The sequence below is a fragment of the Chlorocebus sabaeus genome, chromosome 7, assembly GCF_047675955.1.
Source record: "Chlorocebus sabaeus isolate Y175 chromosome 7, mChlSab1.0.hap1, whole genome shotgun sequence".
Taxonomy (NCBI): Eukaryota; Metazoa; Chordata; class Mammalia; order Primates; family Cercopithecidae; genus Chlorocebus; species Chlorocebus sabaeus.
In genome coordinates, this window is record NC_132910.1 from 38,142,645 (window position 1) to 38,164,944 (window position 22,300).

The 22,300-nt window shown below is 34.4% G+C and overlaps 1 protein-coding gene across 11 annotated transcripts in view; it reads left to right on the top strand.

Moving 5' to 3' along the window:
• The window catches only part of PTPN13 (protein tyrosine phosphatase non-receptor type 13), a 221,670-nt gene that overhangs the window by 80,950 nt on the left and 118,420 nt on the right, over window positions 1–22,300 (top strand). For 10 of the 11 annotated variants that reach the window (XM_037986516.2, XM_007999154.3, XM_007999157.3 and 7 more), the window contains 4 exons: window positions 3,981–4,046; window positions 6,260–6,445; window positions 10,795–10,882; window positions 18,410–18,973. In XM_037986516.2, coding sequence (XP_037842444.2) covers window positions 3,981–4,046; window positions 6,260–6,445; window positions 10,795–10,882; window positions 18,410–18,973 — 904 coding nt within the window. The remainder of the gene's footprint in view (window positions 1–3,980; window positions 4,047–6,259; window positions 6,446–10,794; window positions 10,883–18,409; window positions 18,974–22,300) is intronic. The other variant, XM_007999161.3, reaches the window with a different exon arrangement.

The window sequence follows — 22,300 nt, forward strand, 5'->3', positions numbered from 1 at the left end:
TAGTTCAAAGACTGGCAGGCTCAAGACCCAAGAGGGTTTCAGTTTGAGTCCAAAGGAGGAAAATGCTGATATCCCAGTTCTAGGGCAGTTAGGCAGAAAGAATTCTCTTACTCAGAGGAGAGTTAACCTTTCTGTTCTTTTCAGGCCTTCAACTGACTGGAAAGGGCCCGCCCGTGATAGGGAGGGCAGTCTGCTTTCCTCAGTCTACTGATGTAAATGTTAATTTCACCCAAAAACACTTCCACAGAAACACGCAGAATGAGATTTGACCAAATATCCGGGCATCCTTTGGTCCAGTCAGGTTGACACATACAACTAACCATTATACGATATACATAGGTGATCAGCAAATGTACAATTTTATAACCTAGTTTTAAGAATGTTTTATTATAGTCATGTATAAAAATTATTAATATATAGTAACTCACTTTGACATATTGAGAAGTAAATATAATAAAGAATCTTAAAGCATGGGCCACATCTCAAAGAGTCATAAACCAAAATTAATAGAGCATTCAGTTAGTCCTTTATGCTAAAGCTATGAAAAATGTTTTTCATATAAGAGGCTCTTTAGGAACTTAAAGAGAAATATGATAAAAATAGTCTGCACTCGCCTGTCTTGAACTTCTTGCACATTTAATTTAATTCAGCAGACATGTATTGAATATCTACTATGTAAAGTTCTGTGTTACTTGCTAAGAGGGACACTAAAACAAAAAGCTGTTCCCCTCAAGGAAGACAAACAAGGACTCATCTAACTATACAACAAGATAATATTAGTTAACTACATCATCAGAGATACTGTTGAAGTGTGATGCAGGAATATAACTATATCATATATGAGATAATGCTTTAACTTGTTTGGAAGTATTTATATAGCATATATAAGGGGAAACATCATCTCTGGCCTATTGATAATGGCCAGAGACAAAGAAAGAATATTCTTGGTGGAAAGAAGGCTCACGAAAAGCTGAGAAAGAAAAGGATGTATTTTGGCAACAGAAAATTATCTAGATGTGCTGAGTGTTTAGGTTGTGATAAGGGAAGGAACGATGACAGAAGAAAACTTAAAAACCTGCTTGCAGAATGGAAATAGAGGCAGGTCAAAGTGAGCCCTGAATGTCGTTATTTTAAAATTTGAATGTTTAAAAATTGAGAGCCATGAACATATTTCAAAAGTGGAACAACTTTTCTTTTTTTTTTTTTTTTTTTTAATTTATTTATTATTATTAAACTTCAAGTTGTAGGGTACATGTGCACAACGTGCAGGTTTGCTACATATGTATACTTGTGCCATGTTGGTGTGCTGCACCCATCAACTCGTCATTTACATCAGGTATAACTCCCAATGCAATCCCTCCCCCCTCCCCCCTCCCCATGATAGGCCCCGGTGTGTGATGTTCCCCTTCCCGAGTCCAAGTGATCTCATTGTTCAGTTCCCACCTACGAGTGAGAACATGCGGTGTTTGGTTTTCTGTTCTTGTGATAGTTTGCTAAGAATGATGGTTTCCAGCTGCATCCATGTCCCTACAAAGGACACAAACTCATCCTTTTTTATGGCTGCATAGTATTCCATGGTGTATATGTGCCACATTTTCTTAATCCAATCTGTCACTGATGGACATTTGGGTTGATTCCAAGTCTTTGCTATTGTGAATAGTGCTGCAATAAACATACGTGTGCATGTGTCCTTATAGCAGCATAATTTATAATCCTTTGGGTATATACCCAGTAATGGGATGGCTGGGTCATATGGTACATCTAGTTCTAGATCCTTGAGGAATCGCCATACTGTTTTCCATAACGGTTGAACTAGTTTACAATCCCACCAACAGTGTAAAAGTAAAAGTGGAACAACTTTTCTAATCTGTAATTGAGAAATAACTTAGGAAGCAATTTAAGGGATATATTAAAGTGCTGTGTGATTGTAAGAAGGGTACCCACTTTTATTACATATAACTGACTGATTTCTAAAGAGGATTTGAGACAGTTTATAGCATTGAAAAATAAAGGTGAAAAAAAATAGGAGCCGAGTAAATAAAGGCAAGAAAATAAGATGAAGCTGTAGTAATGAAACAAAATGAAACAACAACAAAAGCGCATGGCAAGAATTCAGTGTTGATAGAAGTGGCCCAGAAGATTAGCTCTGAACCTCTTAACAGAAGGAAATAGGAAAGACGATTATTATTACTGAGATCTTACTTCTTGTGTCACAGAAAAAAATAGAAGCAATCAAGACTTTCCCTAGCATTCCTCTAGCAGCCTCCCCATGTGAATTCCCATATGCTCTGCCATCTTACTACAGATGAACTGTCCATGCTCTTCTATAAAGCCAACTCTTCCATTTGTGCTTTAGCATCAATCTCCTTATCTACTTAACAGTGTTCCTCTAGCAATCTCCATTCTCTCCTGCATTTCCAGTTTTCCCTGTTGAATCATTTCTATCAGCATAAAAATATGTTGTTTTTTTAATCTTTAAGAAACAAAAAAAGCAAACAACCTAAAGAAAACTCCTTTGATTCATCTTCCTTCTCCTTGTACTACGCTACCCATTCATTGTGAGAAAATGTTAATCAAAACTGCACTGAGGAAAGACAAAAACCAAAAAACTGCAATGAAGCCAAGTGAGGTGGTTCTTGCCTATAATCCCAGCACACTGAGAGGCGAAGGCAGGAGGATCCCTTGACGTCAGGAGTTCAAGAACAGCCTTGGCAATATAGAGAGATCCCCATCTCTACAAAAAATTTTAAAAATTATCCAGGAATGGTTTTACATGCCTGTAGTCCCAGCTACTTGAGAAGCTGAGACAGGAGGATCACTTGAGCCCAGGAGTTTGAGGCAACAGTGAGCTATGATTGCACCACCTCCCTCCAGGCTGGGCAACAGAGAAAGATCCTGTCAAAAAACAAAACAAAACAAAAACTGCAGTGATGCAGTGAGATTTATTGGTCAATTTTTAGATTGGCAAAACCCCAAGTCTTCGTAATACCTCTATGGACAAGGCTTGTGGAAAAACTCTTACATTTTGCTGGTAGAAGTACAAAATGGTACAACTGTTATGTAGGGAATCTGACAATCTGTATAAAAACTACAGATGATTTACTTTCTCATCCATTATCTCAGAGAATCAATTTAAGAGAAATACATACAAGGCTGTTTGCTGAAACATCATTTATAGTAGCAAAGGTTTGAAAAAAATTTTTTAATTCTCTGTTAATAACAGGTTATATAAACAGTGCTACAACCACTAATGGAATTCTGTGTACCATTTTTAAAAAATAAGATCTCTAAGCATTGATATGGAAATATCTATTGATAAGTTTAAAATGCAAAGTACCTGCCAGGCGCAGTGGCTCACATCTGTAATCCCAGCACTTTGGGAGGTCGAGGCGGACAGATCACCTGAGGTCAGGAATTCAAGACCAGCCTGGCCAACATGGCGAAACCCCTTCTCTACTTAAAATAGAAAAATTAGTCAGGTATGGTGGCGGGCATCTCTAACCCCAGCTACTCAGGAGGCTGAGAAGGAGAATCGCCAGGGAATGGAGGTTGCAGTGAGCCGAGATTGTGCCACTGCACTCCAGCCTGGGCGACGGAGCCAGACTCTGCCTCCAAAAAAAAAAAAAAAAAAAAAAGCAAAGTGCCTAGTAATTTTTAAGGTTTTTGATCTTTTGTAAAAGGAGGAAATAAGAATATATATTCATATTTGCCTGAATTTGCATAAGGAAACTTTAAAAGCTAACAGAAATGATTATTGATAAAGGATGGGCTGGGGAATTAGAAAAACATCTGTTGTAATAATTTCCAGTCTTACTATCTCTTTTAAGCTCTCATATACTTTTATGTAAAATATAAAATGATGATTTTCTCAAATTGTGTATTATATTTTCTTTGGAACAAAATAATCTGTATTTATAGCACTTGCTAAATTTTCTATTGCATTTTATCATAAAATTATTTCTTAAAAATTCTATTCCTAGATCTACATTTATTCTCTTGGAATGACACTGTATTGGGGGGCTGATCATGAAGTGCCTCAGAGCCAAGTAAGTTAAGTGTTTACAGTTGTTACACTTTTTACATGTGTTCAATTTTACACCTTTTATTATAGCTCTTCAACATATTTATGTGTTCCACAGCGTGCTGTCAGGTGTACCAGCATTCCTGTGGAGGTTGTTTATATTAATAATGTCATACTTTCAGGATGAACTTACAATAAAGTACTAAAGACAGTATTTTTAAGGTATTCCTAGAACTGTAGCAATTACTACCCAGGTTTCAGCAACTCAATCTGTGAGATGGAGCTGGCCTCTTCAAAATTATAGCAAGATAAATGGGAGTATACTTTATTTTATCTAATTTAGTGACTGTTAAGAGAGATTGGAAATCTCTTGTCTTTGCTGATTCATTCTACTGAATGTGATAGCTTTTTTGATGCAAAAACTCTAGGAATAGTAGCCCTATGTCTCTGAGTATTGTATTAGAGAATGTCATAGCTTTTTCTCTTGGCACTTCAAATCATACATCATACTTCACCACCCCTATAGCAGCAGACACAGGTATTAAAGTAACACTTGCTGAGGTCCTGAGCCATGTTTGCCATTGGGCCGCTTCTAATCATTATTTTCTAAAATAATTCTGATTCCTAAAGACCAATATAAACATAGTAGTAAATAGTAATTGAAAATTTAAAAATAGCTATATTTCATCAAGGCAAGATATAACATATAGAATTAGGTTTTATTTTAGGCATTTATAAGTAAAAACCAAAAATAACTAGGTGTGTTTTTTTCTTATTAAATAAAAGAAGTAACAAGCATTTTAGCCTTTTATTCTAAAATACAAACATCTTAAGATCCATAAAAGATAAATGATATTCTTTACTTCATTTGGTTTTATTTTATGTCATGAAAAATAATGTATATTTTCTTTCTCTCTTCAGTTTCAATTCTGTAAATATAAATGAGAAAGTTAAAATATTACTGGAAATATTGGTGTCATGTATTATGCAACCTAATTTGTAAAATGTGATCACAGTCTATAACACTTTATATTCTTTTCCGATAACTGGAAATAAAGTCAGTATCAAATATAAATAGAGAGTCAATATCAATAAATATAAATTAAAGGAGAAATATAAGCTAGTGTTTTAGGATCAGAAGTCAGAATATTTTAGAAATATTTAATACTAATTTAAAAGTATTTATTAAGTACCTACCTTGTGTCAGAGACTGTTAGACACTAGGACTGTAGTGACCCATGCCTACACAGTTTTTTGGAAGGAATAGACAGCTAAACGGCCAATTACAACATAATGCAATAAATGCTATGTTGGAAAAAATGGAGGACGCTATGGAAAACAGAGTTGGGACTTCTGGTTAGGTTTGGAGGATCGGGACAGATTTCTTAAAGGACATTGCATCTAAGCTAACCCTAAAGGATGATATATTAATAATACCCAAATGAATGAGAAGTGGAAGAGTCATAAGAAAGGCATTTGTTTAGACCAAGGTGGATATACCAGTTTAAACTCCCATCAGCTTGGATGTGAGTTTTAATTGCTCCACTCCTTACCAATTCTTGTATTGTTAGTATTTTTGTTTTTCACTATTTTATTGGGTGTGTAGTAGCTTCTTTTTGTAGTGGTTTTAATTTGCATTTCTTAATAATGATATTGGCCACCCTTTCATATGCTCTTTGGCCATTCAGATATAATATTCTATAAAATACGTTAACGAATAAAAAACCTCACATTCTGGCTTGTCTGTTTGACCAACATAATTATAATTTATATTTAAATGGTCTTGAGGCATTGCAATATTTTAAATCTCCTTTAAGTTATCAAATTATATTTATACACATTGACTGTATTACATTTTATATAATATTAGGAAAGAGTTTATTCCCCCAAATGGTGTGTATGTTTGTGTGTGTGTGTGTGTACATGTAGTAACTGTTGATCAAAACATTTGAATAAGCCAAGAATTTCACTACTTTACTTTGTATTTTAAAATGCCCAGAGATTTTCTGTACTTCCTGTATAGAGAAGTATAAGTTAACTATCTTCTGCTAATATTTTTTAGACCATAAAAAGGTAAAACACAGTAAGATGCATATGCTTATAAGGAAGGAATTTATTTCCTCCGAGTATGTGAAGCATGTTTTAGTGTGGTTCCTGTGATTCCTAGAATGATTTGTCTCATTAGAAAGAATATTTACACACATTTATTAATGTGGCTTTTCCTTTATTTATATTCAGCCTATCAAGCTTGGAGATCATCTCAACAGCATACTGCTTGGAATGTGTGAGGATGTTATTTATGCTCGAGTTTCTGTTCGGACTGTGCTGGATGCTTGCAGTGCCCACATTAGGAATAGCAACTGTGCACCCTCATTTTCCTACGTGAAACACTTGGTAAAACTGGTTCTGGGAAATCTTTCTGGGGTAAGCTACAGTTACAATGGTAAATATAGTCATACTTTAAAAATTGAGTAGATATCACAAAATTTTCTTTAAGGATACTGTATAGGTAGCATTTTCTCAATGAAGACTAGAAATGGAAAATTGAATTTCTTCTTCTAATATAAATTGTTTATTTGAAACAATACTTAAAATTTAGAAGCTCATTGCAATGAGTCTAGATTTTGTGAGAGTTATTCCCAAAAATATCATAGAATAATAGCATGTTTGAGCTGAAAGTATCTCCTCTTGTTTTCTTTCTTAGATCTTTTCCTAAAGAGCTTTTAGCAAATGGTTATACTGTGTACACCTAGAAAAAATGTATTAACATGAAAATGGGTTTTAAAAATATTTAAATGTACTCTCTATTGCTTTATACCTATTTCATGACCACTCATTTTTCTGGATCTTCTAGGTATTTCCCAAATCTTCTCTACTTTCTCTTCTTCTCTGAACACTGCTACCTAGTGTATACAGGAAATCCATGCTTGTATCCCTGCCAGATTTCCCCAAGACCTGGACTCTTCTGGTTTTTCTCTTGTTTTGGATATGAAGAATCCCAAGAATAACCAATGCCATATCTTTCCTGAAAGTCCTACCTTTGTTCTGCATTTCTAAGGCTGTATTTTATCTTGTTTGCCCTATCTGATCTGGACCTATACTTTATCTGCTCTTATCCTTAGGGTTATAGTCCCAGAGTGTTGGTCCCTCTTCCTTGTACAGGTTACAAATTGATGACTGCCACACAGTGTTCTTGTTAGCTTCCTCAGAATTCCTTATCAGTAGGGATTTAGTTCCCATCTTAACCAGGATGTCAGATGGCTGCCAGGAATATATTCAAATTCTGCACAATTTTTCAGTTGATGACAGGCCCAGAGATCTTCTAGACAAATGGTTTGTAAACTCTCCCCCAAGAAACCTTTGCGGTTCTATAGTGAAGGGAAGTGTAGGAAGTAAAGGCTGAATAAATGGAGTTCTTGGTTGCCCATTTTCCCTTTTTAACTGGAGCAGATCCAGTTTTATTTGATCTGTTTATGTTTCTGCATATGATTTTTTTGGACAAAGGTAAAGCTATTAAAAAATCTTTGAAAACCCACTGTCCAGACCAACATTTTTCACATTGTTTTCAATATTTTTGTTTTAAAAATTCCTCTATGACCAAAGAAGCTTGAGAAAAAAATTATTTAAAGGAAATTCAATGTATTTTCACTGGAGAACTTCTTAGAGCCTTTAATGTACTAGACTATATTACTAACCTTCAAGAAGAATAGACATGTAAATGAAGCATTTCTCAAACTTACTTGGTCTTTGAGGTCTGTTTTTCACAGACATTCTCATAAGGCTAATATTCTTTAAAACTTCACTTTATGGTTAAGGAAACTGATACCCAAACAACTATGGGATTTGAGTTCTCTATTAGTCAGTCCAGGGACTTTTTTATTATACCACACTTTCTCTAAGACTCTTGTGCTGTTTGCTAATTTTACTCCTATAGTAAAATTGTGAGAGATGTTTTTTTCTGTCTTTGAATGAATATTTTTTTTCTGTCTACATAGAAATTCTATTACCTATCAATAATTGCCCATAGTACACATAAAATCTTCATCCCTTTAAGGTTTAGCATTTAGTTCTCATTATTATAGTGGATCTTTGTTGCTCATTTATGTATGAAACCTGTGCTAGGGATTGTAGAAGATAAAAATTGGAATAAAATATTTGATCTAGGCGCTTTTATCTAAAATGCCATAACCATTTGCTTAATTATAAAATGAAAGGCTATAAAAAGATACATAGTAAAAATTTTAACAGCTATGAGAGTTTAAAGGAAAAGGATACAAATTATGGTTGCACTGAAAAATAGCACTTTGTAGCCGAGCATGATGGTGCATGCCTTTAGTCCCAGCTACTCAGGAGGCTGAGGTGGGAGGACCACTTGAGCCTGGGAGGTCAAGGCTGTGGTGAGCCATGATTGCACCACTGCAGTCCAACCTAGGCAACAGAGTAAGGCCCTACCTCAAAAAAAAAAATTAAAATTAAAAGTAACACTTCGAACTATATCCTGTAGGCTAGATAATCTTGGCAGAGGGAAGTGAACCTGGATAAAGGCTGTGAAATGGGAAAACAGGAATGTTTGGGGAACAGTATGGCATGGGGGTGTATCGTGGGGTTATTTAATGGGAGAGAAAAATAGAAGGATCAGTTGGAATCAGCATGTAGATAGCCTCTCTTCACAAAGACAAATTTTTACTAAGTATAATCGTGCTCCCCTTACCTTTCTGTTGCTCTTCCTCATCTCCTAGACATCACTGGGTAGAAGTAACTCCAACAGCTACTGTTTTTTAAGTGTTTGTTTACTTTGTGCCAGACACTATGCTAAAGGGTTTATGTGCATTATCACATTATTCATCAAAACATCCTCAATTTAATAGAGATACTTTTATCCTCATTTTAGAGGGCATAAAACTAGGGCTGAGAAAGATTAAATAGCTTACACATAGCCACAGATATGGTAAATGACGAAGACGTAATTGGAACTGGGGTGTTTCTGACCCCAATGTATTCCTTAAAGCTTTTGTTGTCTCCAGTAGCTGATAGAGTGAGTTAGTCTTTCACTGGTGTGAAATTCATTCTAAGTGACCATCATTCTTACTTAAAATTAATTAGCGCGGGGTAAAAGTCAGCAAGTCAGCTTACTTGTCTAGGTTATTCCACTGATTTAATGTTACAATATTTGGGCCACAGTTTTACTTATCTGCAAAATAGGAATAATATGTATCAATCACCCATATTATCGAACTGTTGTAAAAGTAATTATTTCCATATTAATAAGCTGCTTTGTGGTCCTTAGAAGTTTCTTTGCTATTTCTTCTTTTATTTGTATTATGAGGATAATATTGTCTACCATATGAGATTGTTTGAGGATTAGATAGCACAAAGTATGTGCCTAGCATATATGTTCAATAAATAATAGTTATTATTAATAGTAACTAACTTCAATGCAGGAATTTTCAAAGATGTGGGATGTTTACTGTATTTTCAGTCACTGACAGTATAATCGGGACTAACATCATTCATGCAACTTAAATGATAACATTATTTCAGCAATACTTCCATTCACAAGTCTTCTTATAGGTAGAAAACATAATGCTTGAGCCTTGAATATACTACCTTAAACAGGTTTTTAATCCATACTCCAGCAAGATTCCCTAATGGAGCAATATTAAAACATTTCTGTAGTATGTGCGAGTGTGTGTGTGTAAACAAATATGTATGCATGCTCTTGGTGCTAGATTTAAGTAATTTCTTTTCACCATTCTCTCTTCTTCCATTTATATTGACATTTCTCTTCTAATTGGCCACCAGAATGAAACAGTGATCTGTTCAATTTTTTATCCCTTATAATGTGGAGTTTGACCTAATTTGACATACTTTATTTCAAGCAAATACCCTTGGCTAAAGCTATTAAACTTTAAGACTACATTTTGTTTTAATGGGAACTTAAAAGAGCATTGATTTAAATGTGTTATCCCTCAGAGGGTCCATTTAAAGACCTAGCATTTCTCGGCCAGGCATAGTGGATCACGCCTGTAATCCCAGCACTTAGGGGGGTCAAGGCAGGCAGATCACTTGAGGTCAGGAATTCAAGACCAGCCTGGCCAACATGGTGAAACCCTGTCTCTACTAAAAATACAAAAATTAACTAGGCATGGTGATATGCCCCAGTAGTCCTAGCTACTCTGGTGGCTGAGGCATGAGAATCACCTGAACCTGGGAGGCAGAGGTTGCAGTGAACCGAGGTCCTTCAACCTGAGTGACAGAGTGAGACTCCATCTCAAAAAAAAAGACTTAGCATTTCTCAAATGTAATTTCTGAAGGGTAAGATCTATAAAATTATTTCTGAAAGTAATTTAAATTCCTGAATTCATAGTTATAATCAGGAGAAAGCTTTATTATACCCAAATTAATGTGATTTTTAAATTATAATCTAACAAGAGTAGTTATTGGTTGGGGAAAGAAGACGACTTCAAGTTTACTGTTTTCAATTAGAACTCATTTTAACAAGTTTAATCTGATGGTATTTTCTAGTTAATAGGTTACTCTTCAGTCACTGCTTCTTCCCTTTTAATTTCCTGTAATGAGTTGGCCAGCACTGGGCTACATAAATCTTATCCAAGAATACAAATTACCCTACAAATACAATAGGACATAGAGTCTCATTATTTAATATTATATCCTCCAAAAACTGTGTAACTAGTGTCATTCTGTAAACAGTTACTATGAAAACAAAAGGGAGATCCCTTTGTCAAACTTGATTTGTTATTACCTGTGTGCAGACAGACCAGCTTTCCTGTAACAGTGAACAAAAACCTGATCGAAGCCAGGCTATTCGAGATCGATTGCGAGGAAAAGGATTACCAACAGGTAAGAGTATATTAATAGGAAATTTCTAGGCTTTAACCTTATCCCATTGTTTTCTTTACAAAAATTATACTTACCTGGCTTTGAAATCTGGTAATTGAGACGATGATTAGAACATAAACGTACAAAGTGGAGTTAGGGAATGGACAAGAATACTAGCTACATTAAAAAATAGTTTCATTAAACTTATACAGAAAATATTATTAATATAGTTAGAATTCCCAGAGTAAATTATTTCCCTTTCCAGTATTGGTGTATCAGTAATAATATTATTTATTTACTTTATCATGGTATTTCATATTAAAAATATTTTATAAAACATGACTAAATAAACACATGCATATGTTTATGAACATAAACACTAAAACAAGTTTCAGAAAGTAAGTTTTTCTTACTGCACTGTGATATTTTGTATCATATTTCTTTTTTTTTTAATGCTAGTAATAACCCATTAAATAGATATTACCATGGCGTTATCAAATACTACCTTAGGTCATGTGTGATACTTAGTAAATACAAACTAATGATGAATAGTGGTTTTCCTGTTTGTCAGTAGCATTATATAATTATGTATCCTATGATAATTAAATTTACTTTTTAAAAAGAAATGAATGGAAATTTCAGGCCAGGCGAGGTGGCTCATGCCTGTAATCCCGGCACTTTGGGAGGCTGAGGCGGGCGGATCACCTTAGATCAGGAGTTCGAGACCAGCCTGGCCAACATGGTGAAACCCTGTCTCTACTAAAAATACAAAAATTAGCCAGGCATGGTGGCAGGTGCCTGTGATCCCAGCTACTCGGGAGGCTGAGGGAGGAGAATCGCTTGAACCCGGGAGGCAGAGATTGCAGTAAGCTGAGATTGCACTACTGCGCTCCAGCCTGGGCAACAAAGAGTGAAACTCTGTCTCAAAAAGAAAGAAAAGAAAAGAGGTGAATAGAAATTTCAAACACTTGAAATAAAAGTAAATATAATTTTATGTGACAATTTATTTTTCACTGTTAAGTTTCAGGCATGGCTTATTTATAAAATAAACTTTTTATTTTGCTGATTATCTTTGTTCTCTTCTTATCAAGCAATATTGAGAATCACGATAATCTAAACATTAACAAAACTGCTTTTTAGATCTTGTCTTAGATCTTGGGGCTAGGTAGAAGTAAATGTACAGGTTACTTAAATATATTCTAATTTATATACTTTAATAAAATAGATGAAAAAGTTAATATTTTAATTTAATCAGAACATCAGAGAAAGCTGTCTTATTTAAAACCTATGAGCAACTCTAGTTGTGAAAACTAAATGTAGACCTTAACTATCTGGACCAAATGTTTTGCAGAGTCAGAACTCTCATATCTGAGAGGAAGGAATGTGTAAGTCAAAGAAAAGCAGTAAAATTGTTTCTAAGGGAGTGATTTTGTAATGGTACAGTTAGTTAAGTATCTGTTTTGGTGCTTCCATTTTAATTATTGTGAATAAAGATTATCTTTCTGAAAAGATATTTTAGCTTTCCTTTCATTGGTATAGTAATTTATTTCTGGTTAGATCAGGGTTTTTTTTCTAATACATACGTGATTAGTTTATATGTGGGCCAAAAAAAATACAGTGTGGTGACAACTTTGAAAGTATTTTTAATCCTTTCTTGCAAATATTTCCTTCCTATACTTGTATCCCCATACTGTACTTTTGTCACTTTGTTTTTGTGGGTAAAAATCTGTTTATTTTTATAGTATTCTAGGATTTGAGATAGTATATAGTGTAAACTTTGGCACTAACAGTAGCAGCAATTTGTTAATTGATCAAATTTTCAGTCAGTCTCCTATTTTAGAATCGAATAATAACAGAAACTTATAAATGAATGTCAATAGCAAGCTGAAAGAATCTTTTGGGAGATATAATGAACATTTTAATAAGTGGAATGTTAGATTTAAAAGACATTGTTGTTTTCCTTATTTATCTTTTTCTATTTTCTCCCTCTCTTTCCTCTCTCCACTTCCCTCTTTTCTTTCCTCTCTCCCTCCCTCCTTTCTTATTTGTCTTTCTTATTATTTCTCTGACCTCTTTCAGCAGTTCCCTACTATCATTTCCTACTACCATTAAGTGGCCATGTTATGTAATTGAAATTTATTTGCTTGTTTGTTACTTCTTGATTTAATAACTATAATGTTGTATTATTAATTTTTGCAGACAGTGTATTTTTTCTAAGAATAAAAAATATTCATATATATTTATTTATGTATATATGACTCCCATTCTATCTCCCTTTCCATTGTGGGTCTGTAGAAAGAAAAAGGTGAGCCTTGCAATATTTATCAAATTAAGGATTATCAAATGCTAACATTGTTTAGATTTTATTACTTTCAATGATTCAGAGGCTTAATGTTTCAGAAATTAATTGTTACAGAGTATTTTAAAGATAGCAATTAAGAGATTTTACTGAGTCTATACCTACTTGGTAACATATTTTAAATAGCAGGTTGTTTGTCATTTACATATATACATATATTTGTTTCATAAAGGACATTCATAAAAGTTAAGCTTTCTGGACATGTAGATGCTGGGGATAGGGAAAACCTATTAAGTACATTAGTTTTTATAGGTATTCAGTGTCTATTTGTTAATTGAACAAGAAAAAGTTTTATGGAAATACTAGATTTTCAAGTGTATTATATTTGTACTATAATTATTTAATAGTTCCATAAATATGTGAAACTATGGTTTATTTAGCCTATTTTAAACATTAAGTTGTATGCAAAAGAAAGAGAAAACATCTTGGCTCATATTATTAGACCATTTTCTTATTATAACAATAAAAACATCAGAAGTTTTAATTCAGATTTTAATACCTTTTATTTGTAATTTTGTTTTTATAATACTAAGAAAGATTTAGTATTACTGTCTAATAGTTCCTTAGAATTCTTATTATTAATATGCTGTTCTAATACAGATAAGGAAGCATTGACTGTCAGGACTTTACAAAATTAACAGAGAAATCAAATCCTTAAGTAGATTGTTTGTTGATTTTATCCTCTAATAGTCATATTGGAGAATAAAATCTCCCTTATATCTAAACTCAAGAGAATTTGTGAGTGATTACAATTAGTCACTCAGGATAAACCAAATTTTGTTTAATGTTTCTATTTTTTAGTAGAGTTAAAAGTCCTAATACTGAAATAATAGTCTTATTTGGATAAAATATAAGGGAAGAGTATTCCTCAGACCTTCTTAGCCATCATTGCTTTGCACAGTAGTATTGTACAAGTGTTCTTTTCATTTACCTTTTACAAATTCGTAAAACCTTATTTTAAGGACAAAATCAATATAAATATACTAATTATAGCCATTACCAGGCAGAAGTATTCAGCAGCTAATAGTCAACTGCATACACTAATTTTAAAAGTTTAAGATGGAAAAAAAATTATCTCTTGAAGAAGTAATTCTTCTAAGACACCTAGGACACTTGGCAGTGCCAGTTCTTAACTGTCAGTGGTCAAATGCAGCAAAGCAACCTTATGATACATTATTAGTAAAACATTTTCTTCAATGTTCACCAACCTAAAATCTATATGTGGTGATAGCATTAGTTTATTAGGCTCTTGACTACAGTCTTTAATAAAGAAAATGTTAAGATGGACAGTGAGATACAGAATTAGATGGAAAGAAGTATGCAAATTTGGGGATAATGCCTTATACCTAGTGATTTAATTGTTCAGCTCAAATACAATAAAATTTTTTTTATCTATAAGTAAATGACCTTAAAAGGTCTCTTCTTATATCTTACCCCCGAGATCTGTCACAGAAGCTAAGGCCTAAACTAGTGGGCTGTCTGCCCCTGCTTTGTTACCTAATACTGCCAATGCTGATAAAATAGCTTCACTGAGCAGAAAGAAATCAAACATTTCCTGCCAAGCTTAAGGTGGAAACTTAAACTATTATTCAGATCAACATGGTGGTGCTTCAGAACTTAGGCATATTAATAATATCATGTTTCTTTCTTTTAAAATGCACTTGTACACATTTGTGAGGATACATGGGGACTTGGGGAGCCTCTTTTAATATTGAAATGTCATTTCGAACTTTACTTCTAAGAGATGTGAATGTTTGAGTCTGGGTGAAGTGAAAGGTGAATGATGGTATCCAGTGTGGGATAATGTTAATCACATATAACAAAAATAGTTAAAACACAGTGTAATTTACAAGGAAGTTTTTTTCAACTTAAATAAGTGGGATATGTTCTATTACAAAGACTTTTTATACTCTTGAAATCTTACCCAAGGAATACAAGTATGAAATCTTTTATTTGTATATCAAGTCTATTTATTGTTTCCCATTTAGCTTTTAGCAAGCTATGCATTCTCCAGAAGGAAAATGCTTAGGGCCATTATAGTCAAGCAATAATGTTAATTGAAAATAGGGTGATTGCAGCAGAATTAGAATACATGAAATAGTAAGATATCTTTGAGAATTTAAATAGCCATCATTTACTGATGGATTTGATATGGGGATTAAATAAGGTAAAAGATTTAAGGATGCTGCCCATATTTCTGTTTTGAACAATCAGTTGAGTAATTGGGCCATTTATTGTAATAGGAAAGACTGGGGGAGAATGGACAGTTCTGGATGTGGGAAGCAAAAGATCAGTTTTGAGCATGTTGCATTTGAGGGTCTTCTAAAATGTAAGTAGAAGTTTCATTACATATGATTGGAACTCCCAGAGGAGGTCAGTGCTAAGCATATCATTTGGGAGTTGTCAAGGTATAGATGATATTACTGCCTTGTTAATGGAAGAAATTACATAAAGACAAAGTGAGTAGATGGAATTCTAAAACTGACACCTGAGGAAATCCAACATTTGGATATCTAATAAGGGAAGAAAAACCAAAGACTAAGAATGAGCAGTCTGACAGGTAGGATATATAGGTATATAAAGAGAGGAAAAGATTGAGTAAAGGATGGTCATCATAACCAGTTGTTACTGAGAAGTACAATATGTATACCAAAATGTCCATCTGATTTGCAAGCAGAGATCATTGGTCATAACTAATGAGAGTTGCTAATGTATGGAGTAGTTGGAAGCTGATTAAAATGGGTAGAATAATGAATGGGAAGTAAGAAATGGGAGACAGCAGTAGCTAGGGGGAAATGTGGTTAACAGAGGAAGAGTTTTGTTTGGTTTGGTTTGACTATGGGAGATATTAGATTATGTTCACATACTAATGGGAATATTCAATAGAAAGGAAGAATAATGAAAATATGAGGAGATAGCAACAGAGAATTAACCATAGAAGTAAAGTCTTTGATAAAGCAAAATTGTGAGGGAAGAATCCAGGATACATATTGGGGATTGGCCTTCAACTGGTAGGAAATTTCATCTTTTAAGATGGCAAAGAGAAGAGTAGACATAGTAGGTAGCTCACGCCTGAGATCTCAGCACTTTGGGAGGCTGAGGCGGGCGGATCACGAGATCAGGAGATGGAGACCATCCTGGCTAACACAGTGAAACCCCATCTCTACTCAAAATACAAAAGCAAAATTAACACGGCGGCAGGTGCCTGTAGCCCCAGCTACTAGGGAGACTGAGGGAGAATGGTGTGAACCTGGGAGGTGGAGCTTGCAGTGAGCCGAGATCGCGCCACTGCACTCGAGCCTGGGTGACAGAGCAAGACTCAAAAAAAAAAAAAAAAAAAAAAAAAAGAGTAGACATAGGTAGTATAGAATTACTCATGGAAAGATGAGAAAGCCCTCCTCCAACAGCTCTGGTTTTCTTGGAGTTATGACAACAGCATCAGCTAAAAGAGTAGGGAGTTAAGGTAGAAAATGTGAAGAGTGAGGAAAAGTGAAACAGTCATTGTGGAAAGTAAACAGACTTACTATTAACACGTGGTGTTGCGTGTACAAAGTGATTGAGTATGAATTTATGGTGTTGCCACATACCCACTTGTTTGATGTTTTTCCAAGTTTTAACTGCTTGTTTGGTAGTCAAGGTAGCAGAATAAGGCAGATGGTTGAGTTCATCTATCTGGTTTATGATTCTTGAATCCTTTCCATTCCTTTTTTTAAAATATAATGTGTTCTATCAATTTTCAAGAATATCTCTGTTCTCTATTCAATAAAATTTTAAATTAATGAGTTCCGAATGTGGTTTAAGAATATAACTTACCCCTAAAATAATGTAACACAGACATATGTTTATCAGTTTTCAAATTATCTTAGGTTAGAAGCTGGAGTCTGTGACAATCTGTGTTTGGATGTGGTATGGTATATTTCTTGGTGTTCTTTATTTGATGTGCCCAAAATATAGATGTTATCCTTATTTACATTTAAGTAGATTCATGGGAAGATGAGGTACAATAAAAGCACAATGTTTTAATCTTATGCTTAAGCAATTATTTGCTGCCATTCTGAAATGAATTCACTTTTTAAAGATTTTTTAAGATAAAATTTGTGTTCAGAGAATTAAAGCTTATAGTTGTTACACTACAGAAGCAATTGATGTCTTTAAATAAATTAACAAGCAATTTATTATTACTAAGAAGGTTTTAGTGATTATTTTATATAGTATAGCAGAGAGATTATCAAAAAGATCACAGAAGGTAGCACAGGAAATCTTCAGTGTTTATGGGCTATTGAGTTAGTAACTATAAAGTATTTACCCACATTTCTTTTTTCAGTAGTGGACATATATATGATTTTTTGTTGAATCTATGGATTCACAAAATTACTGGATGGACATTTTTGATATGTGTCACATTTATAGACTACTGCCTTTAAAAAAAAGTAAAATGACTACTGATTTTAACTACCTCAGGAACTAAAGAATAAGAGTTGGTACTTTATTACAAATGGCAAATAATGGTAAATTATGTTCTAGAGGAAAAAACTTTTTTAGTGCATGAGGGTCTGCCATGGAAACATTAAGTTTCTTTCATAACTTAAACACAATCAAATTATTTGGATTTCAAACACAATAAAGTTTTCTGAAAATGTATCTAATTATAATAAAATTGTGATACTTAAGAATTCCAAATGCTACAATCCTGTTTCCATCCAGAATATAGCAAGTATTCTTTGTTTCTTCCTTAAATGTATTTATTTAAAAGATTGGAATATACCCGGGCTTTATAGTGATATGACATAATGTTTGAGTTATACCTGTAGAAGTTAAAGTAGTTCACTATACATTCCATTATTGCCTCAAATCATTTCTTGGATAGTGAACATTCTTCCAAACTGGATAGTTGTCTGCTTTTTAAAACCAAATAATTCACATTTTATGAATAGAAAATAATACCACTCAAAAATGTCAGTTCAGTATATTGATTTTATTAGATAAGAGACGATGAACTACGAAAAGTTATGCAAACATAGCATCTCTTTCCTCTTCCACTATCACCATCACCACCATACCATTTCATCTCTGATCTTCCATTTGGAACATTTAGGAAATTGCCACCACTTTCATTGTCAATAGTGGATTACATTTCCATTTATTTTCTAAAAATTCTGTGCATACATGATAGATTCTTATCATTCCAGGGAGAAGCTCTACTTCTGATGTACTAGACATACAAAAGGCTCCACTCTCTCATCAGACCTTTCTTAACAAAGGGCTTAGTAAATCTATGGGATTTCTGTCCATCAGAGATACACAAGATGAGGAGGATTATTTCAAGGACATTTTATCAGATAATTCTGGACATGAAGATTCTGAAAATACATGCTCCCCTTACCAATTCAAAACTAGTGGCCCAGAAAAAAAACCCATCCCTGGCACTGATGTGCTTTCTAAGAAGAAGATCTGGGCTTCATCCATGGACTTGCTTTGTACAGCTGACAGAGACTTCTCTTCAGGAGAGACTGCCACATATCGTCGTTGTCACCCTGAGGCAGTAACAGTGCGGACTTCAACCACTCCTAGAAAAAAGGAGGCAAGATACTCAGATGGAAGTATAGCCTTGGATATCTTTGGCCCTCAGAAAATGGATCCAATATATCACACTCGAGAATTGCCCACCTCCTCAGCAATATCAAGTGCTTTGGACCGAATCCGAGAGAGACAAAAGAAACTTCAGGTTCTGAGAGAAGCCATGAATGTAGAAGGTTAGTAATTTTGTGCATGTTTGAGAGAGAATTGAAGTATTTTAAATGTTTTTTCAAAATAAAGAAGGGTTATTAAATTATTCCACAAGTCTTATTTTCACTGCCAAACATTTGTACCCTGGTTAATCTCGTACTTCTCTGTCAATTTCTGTTCTCCCTTCCATCAAAACCCTAATTGAAGTACTCTGCTTCCACAAAGTCATCCCTAATAAACATGCCCAGTCATGTTATAGTCTCTCAATATTTGGGGCACCATATTTTTAGATTGTAAGCTTCTCAAAGGCAGGGGGCATATTTTCTACTTCTTTTTGCTTAAATTCTCCACCGTACCATCTACCATGCACTATCTCATGGGAAGCTTCAGTAAATAACTGGTTTGTGGAAATAGCAGTTCATCAAAGTCAGCAGTGCTAGAGAACCTGAATAGCATGGTTATGGTGCATTGCTTCTCAAACCACCAGCTTCAAATTGCAAATTTTGGGGTGCAACTGTAGAAGATTATAGTTTACTTTGTCTGAAATAAAGTTTTGAATCTATACGTTTTGAATCATAGTACATTTTAGGTTTACAGAGCCAGCCTAGGTTTGAATTAGTTCCTCCATTGGTAACTATGTGGTGTTTACTTGGGCTTCATCTCTCCAAGTCTAAATTACCCCATCTACAAAATGGGCTTCTCAAAGTAGGTTAATTAGGTAATGAATGTAAAGTGATTAATATTACATTATTAGTGTGAGTAATATAAAAATAACTTTATAAATGGTAAATTCTTATTCTAGGGGAAAACTCTGTTTCAAAAATACTTGATTTCACACACAAAACTCAATATGTTGATTGGAGTAAAATTATGTCCAAGACACATGGATAGAGGCTATTTTCAGTATAAATAGTTGTGACATATAGATAGAGGCTATTTTTAGTATGACTATAAGCAAGAGAAAAGAAGAGAGAATTTTTTATCTAATTCTGTACATTTTTTAAGATTTGAGTTTTATAACTGCCCTTGCTTCCTAGACAAATCCTAGGACATAGCTGATTAAAGACAACTTTAAGATGCTTTCTAGTTCAAAGAAAAGAATGACATAATTAAGGGTCATATTTATTTTTAAGGTCATTGTTCTAGTGTAATTTTTTTATTCATACATTTCCTTTAAAGTACTCTAAAGGTCTGTTGCCCTGTTACTTAAGTTTTAAGCATAGCTCTGGAGCTGAACATACTTTCTGAGTTTTGCTTTACTTCGAGTAAAAGAAGCTTTGCATTTTTTTTTCAATTTCAGGAATTGAAAATTAGTAAAGAGTTTGAAATTATGGAGGAAATTATCAAATACTTAATTTATATGGGTTCCTATGTAACATGAATTTTTCAAAAACATTAGCCAACTTTATGAGATTGTTACATATAATCTTGATCAAAAACTTTCAAGGATAGGACGTAAAATTTTAGAAATGTGTATTATACACCACTTCACAACTTTTGGAATTGTGATAGCAAAGAGATTAGGCACTTTCTATGGTTTAAAAGAAAAGTCTTCTTTTTTATGTTGTACAACAGCTAGTATATGAACATTAATTTAGTCTGACCTTCTGTCGAACATGTCATCATAGAAACAATTATATAAAGAAATCTTGTCCATTGTGGGGGAAAAAAACCCTTCAATGATTCAAATAAATAAAACCATTATAGTTTTGAAATAGAAATAATGAAGGTATGTACCAATCTAGATGAATATTTCTAACATTTGAAAGGCTGAGTAGTATCTTTTTTTATGTGAATATTAAAAATGAAATTATAGGCCAGGCATGGTGGGTCACACCTGTAATCCTAGCACTTTTGGAGGTCAAGGTGGGAGAACTGCTTGAAGTCAGAAGTTTAAGACCAGTCTGGGCAACATAGCAAGACCTCCTATCTACAAAAAAATTTTTAAATTATCCAGGTGTGGTGGTGCACACCTGTAGTTCCAGCTACTCGGGAGGCTGAGGTGGGAGGATCACTTGAGCCGAGAAGTTCGAAGCTGCAGTGTTGTGTCATCATGCCACTGCACTCCAGACAGGTCAACAAAATGAGACCCTGTCTCTAATGATAGTAATAATAAAATTGGCCAGGTGCGGTGGCTCATGCCTGTAATCCCAGCACTTTGGCAGGCTGAGGCGAGCGGATCACCTGAGGTCAGGAGTTCGAAACCAGCCTCAAAACATGGAGAAACCCCGTCTCTACAAAAAAAAAAAAATACAAAAATTAGCCAGGCATGGTGGCACATGCCTGTAATCCCAGCTACTTGGGAGGCTGAGACAGGAGAATCACTTGAACCCAGGAGGCAGAGGTTGCGGTGAGCCAAGATCACACCATTGCACTCCAGCCTGGGCAACAAGAGTGAAACTCTGTCTCAAATAAAAATAATTATTATAATTTCTAATTTTTTTCTGTGTGATCTAAGTTTCAGAATATTCCTTGTCTTAATATTTGGTAAATTAGTAGTAATGTGAATTAGCAAAGCTTGAGATTTTTTTTTTTTTACACTTGAACCTTGCTTTGAGAGTTAAACAAGAAAAACATCAAACATTAATGGAAACATATTTAATCTGTTAAATTATACCATAATAGTCTATTTAATATATTTCATTTATTTTTCATTACCAATAACAAAATGTATTACACTATTGTACCATATGATTCTATTATCTTCTCAGATCATGTGTATGCACATGTGTGTAAGTGTTAAGGAAACTCAGACCATCTTATTTCTACTTATACTTTTATATCTGCAAAGATGATACATAATTCTTGTAGAGCCTTATTTGTTCAAAAGGTAATTACGTATTTGATACATCATTTTCAGATTTAGAAATTTTGTATTTGTTATAGGATGCACAAACAAAAGAAAAGCTTTTTTTTTTTGAGACGGAGTCTCGCTCTGTCACCCAGGCTGGACTGCAGTGGCCAGATCTCAGCTCACTGCAAGCTCCGCCTCCCGGGTTCACGCCATTCTCCTGACTCAGCCTCCTGAGTAGCTGGGACTACAGGCTCCCGCCACCTCGGCTAGTTTTTTGTATTTTTAGTAGAGATGAGGTTTCACTGTGTTAGCCAGGATGGTCTCGGTCTCCTGACCTCGTGATCCGCCCGTCTCGGCCTTCCAAAGTGCTGGGATTACAGGCTTGAGCCGCCGCGCCCGGCAAGAAAAGCTTTTTTAAAGAAAAATGTGCTTTGAATTGTTTGATATAGGACAATCCTGAAATCTTTTTAACCAGGGTTTTCAAAAGCATTTTCTCTCATGAAGAACCTACCCATTATTCCCCCAGAGGTTATTTTACAACCCAGTTAAACAAACACCT